This window comes from Nicotiana sylvestris, chromosome 1 (genome assembly GCF_000393655.2).
Source record: "Nicotiana sylvestris chromosome 1, ASM39365v2, whole genome shotgun sequence".
Taxonomy (NCBI): Eukaryota; Viridiplantae; Streptophyta; class Magnoliopsida; order Solanales; family Solanaceae; genus Nicotiana; species Nicotiana sylvestris.
In genome coordinates, this window is record NC_091057.1 from 60,291,994 (window position 1) to 60,294,926 (window position 2,933).

A 2,933-nucleotide genomic window follows, 5' to 3' on the forward strand; every position below is an offset into this window, starting at 1 on the left:
AAACCCTCTGGTTGGTCCATATAAACTTCTTCCTCGATGTCTCCATTAAGAAAGACATTTTTCACATCCATTTAGTGTAACTCTAACTCATAATGAGCCACCAAAGCCATAATAATTCTTAACGAGTCTTTTTTTGAGACCAGTGAAAAGGTCACTTTATAATCAATGCCTCCTTTCTAAGTATAACCCTTGGCAACAAGTCTGGATTTGTATCGTTCAATATTACCATTTGAATCGCGTTTGGTCTTAAAGACCCATCTACACCGGATTCTTTTAGAACTTTCTGACAATTCAACAAGATCCCAGACTTTAATTGTATTCAATGGATTTTAACTATTCCTTCATGGCATCAATCTTGTCAGACTCATTACTTTCTATGGCTTATGAAAATGAAACCGGATCCTTATTAAGGCCAACGTCAAAATCTGACTCTTGCAAATAAACCACGTAATCATCCGAAATGGCCGATTTTCTAATTCTTTGAGATTTTCTTAATGGAATTTCTTGTGGTTTATTTGTGTTAGATATTTTTGAGTTAGTTTCTTCATGAAGTTTTTCATCTAAATATTGCTCAGTGTTGTCAAAGTGTTCTTCAACAACTGGAACAATATTTGGTATTTGTATAGAAGTAGGCACATTCGTGGGTAATGGAACATTGACCCTCACCTCTTTTATTTCCACACTTTGTTTTCAACACTCCCACTAACTTCACCATTCTCAATGAATCTTGCATTACCGGTTTCAATAATTCTCAAACTATAGTTTGGACAGTAAAACACATACCCTTTAGATTTCTCTAGGTACCCAGTAAAGTATCCACTTACTATTCGAGAATCTAATTTCTTTTCTTGTGGATTATAAACTCTAGCTTCCGCTGGGCGACTCCAAACATGCAGGTGCCTTAAACTAGGTTTTTTTATGACCACAGTTCAAAAGGGGTCTTTGGAACTGCCTTACTAGGCCTGTTTAATAAATATATAGCGGTTTTAAGAGCATACATCCACAATGATTTGGGTAATGAGGAATTACTCTTCATGCTCCTAACCATATCCATAAATGTTCGATTATGCCTTTCTGCAACATCATTTTGTTGAGGTGTTCCTCGTATAGTATACTGTGCACATATGCCACGTTCCTCGAGGAACTTTGTAAATGGACCTGGACATTGTCCTGATTCGTTATATTTTCCATAATATTTACCACCTCTATCTGACCTAATGATTTAACGTCTATGACACAAGTAAGCAGAACTTTCATCTAGTGAACTATGATTAATTCCAACATTATATTGAACAGTAAGAAGGGATTCAAAAAAACCAATATCGAGTTTTAACTTATGTAAACCATCATGAAGAAAATCAAAACCATAAAAAATAGCATTTTATATAAATTGAAGCATCCATTTCCAAACTTAAAATCAAATCCAGAAACATCAAGTCTTGAAAGAGAAATCAAATTCCTAGAAACTGAAGGTACATAAAGAGTCTGTAATAGATCAAGGTGACGCCCATTATCCATGATCAAACTACAAGTCCCTATGCCTTCAATTGGAGCCTTTATACTGTTTCCCATGAATAAGAAATCCTTACTTGTATTTGAAGTTTGGATCATAAGGAATCCCCGCAATATAGTAGATACATGAGAAGTTGCACCAGAATTAAGACACCAATTATTATGAGGAACCTCTATTAAATTTGATTCGAAACATACAAAAGCACTGATTGTACCTTTCTTTTCGAACCAAGCTTTACATTTCAGGCAATCTTTCTGATAGTAAGGCAACGAGTTCAGAAAAACTGAACCAAGAAAGAATCATCCACTTTCATCCCCAAGGTCTGAAGTCTTGATGCAATGTTATTCATCTCGATGATATGGTTTTGCATACTACGTGACCCATCAAACTTCATGGTCATGAGTTCAGCCATTAGTGTACCAGTTAGAGACTTATCTGCAGAACAAAAACGTTCTTCCACAAACTTCAGGCATTCCCTGCCACTTTCTGTTTGTGGAATAGTATTCTTAATGTTGTTGGCAATATTCATTCGCATAAACATAAGGCTTAGCCTATTAGAGTGTTCCCATGCTTTATGGAAAGACTTCTCATCCGCACTGCTCGAATCAGTAATGGCAGCGGGCTTATCATTCAGTAAAGCCAAGTCAAGATCCATCACACCTAAGTGGAAATGGACTTGTTCATGCTATTCGGAGAAGTTCAATCCGTTGAATACACTAACAGACGAAGCGTGCTAATGAAAAGGAATAGCTGTAAAATAGATAATACATGCTCATAAATCAATATGGATTCAACAAAACAGTTAAAGCATATCGCAATTCTGCTTTGGGTAAATACTACGACACACTATCATAATTTAAATGTCATTTAGTCTTTAATAGGTAATTAAATATTTTTAACCAAATATATATGCCATCTTTGGACAGACAATATATATTTGACTGAGAATATTAATTTACCTCATCATATTCACTATTCAAAGAATAATTGATTCACCTTTGGGTAAATCCTTAACTTCTAGCAATAGTGAAAAATAATTTATCCACTAATTTTTAATTATAGGAATTTTATTAATTTCATGGATAAACTATAATTTTATGTATGCATATTTTCATAAACAAACTAGTTTGGTCACTTTGATGACTAACAAACTACATAACATAAGTGCACACACAAAATAGAGATCATAAGATTTTATGCATGTGAATACTTTATACAATCTAGTTTGGTCACTTTGGTGACTAACAAACTATATACACATTAATCACATACATAAAATAAAAACAATAAATGAGTTTATCAATTTAATGACCAAATACGTCATATGGCCCGAAACAAGAAATACTTTATTGCCCAGAATAACTTAACAATAATCTAAAATATAAAGGCAATTTGACTGGACAAAATATGGCTTTTAACG

At 33.9% G+C, this 2,933-nt stretch overlaps 1 protein-coding gene across 1 annotated transcript; it reads right to left on the reverse strand.

Moving 5' to 3' along the window:
• Positions 1 to 1,787: 1,787 nt before the first annotated feature.
• Positions 1,788 to 2,168, reverse strand: LOC138870295 (uncharacterized). The gene has a single exon (XM_070148090.1). The coding sequence runs from the start codon at positions 2,166 to 2,168 to the stop codon at positions 1,788 to 1,790; it is 381 nt and encodes a 126-aa protein (XP_070004191.1).
• Positions 2,169 to 2,933: the final 765 nt, after the last annotated feature.

Coding starts and splice junctions, on each gene's coding strand:
- LOC138870295 (XM_070148090.1), bottom strand. CDS start 2,168: ATGGATCTTGACTTGGCTTTACTGAATGATAAGCCCGCTGCCATTACT.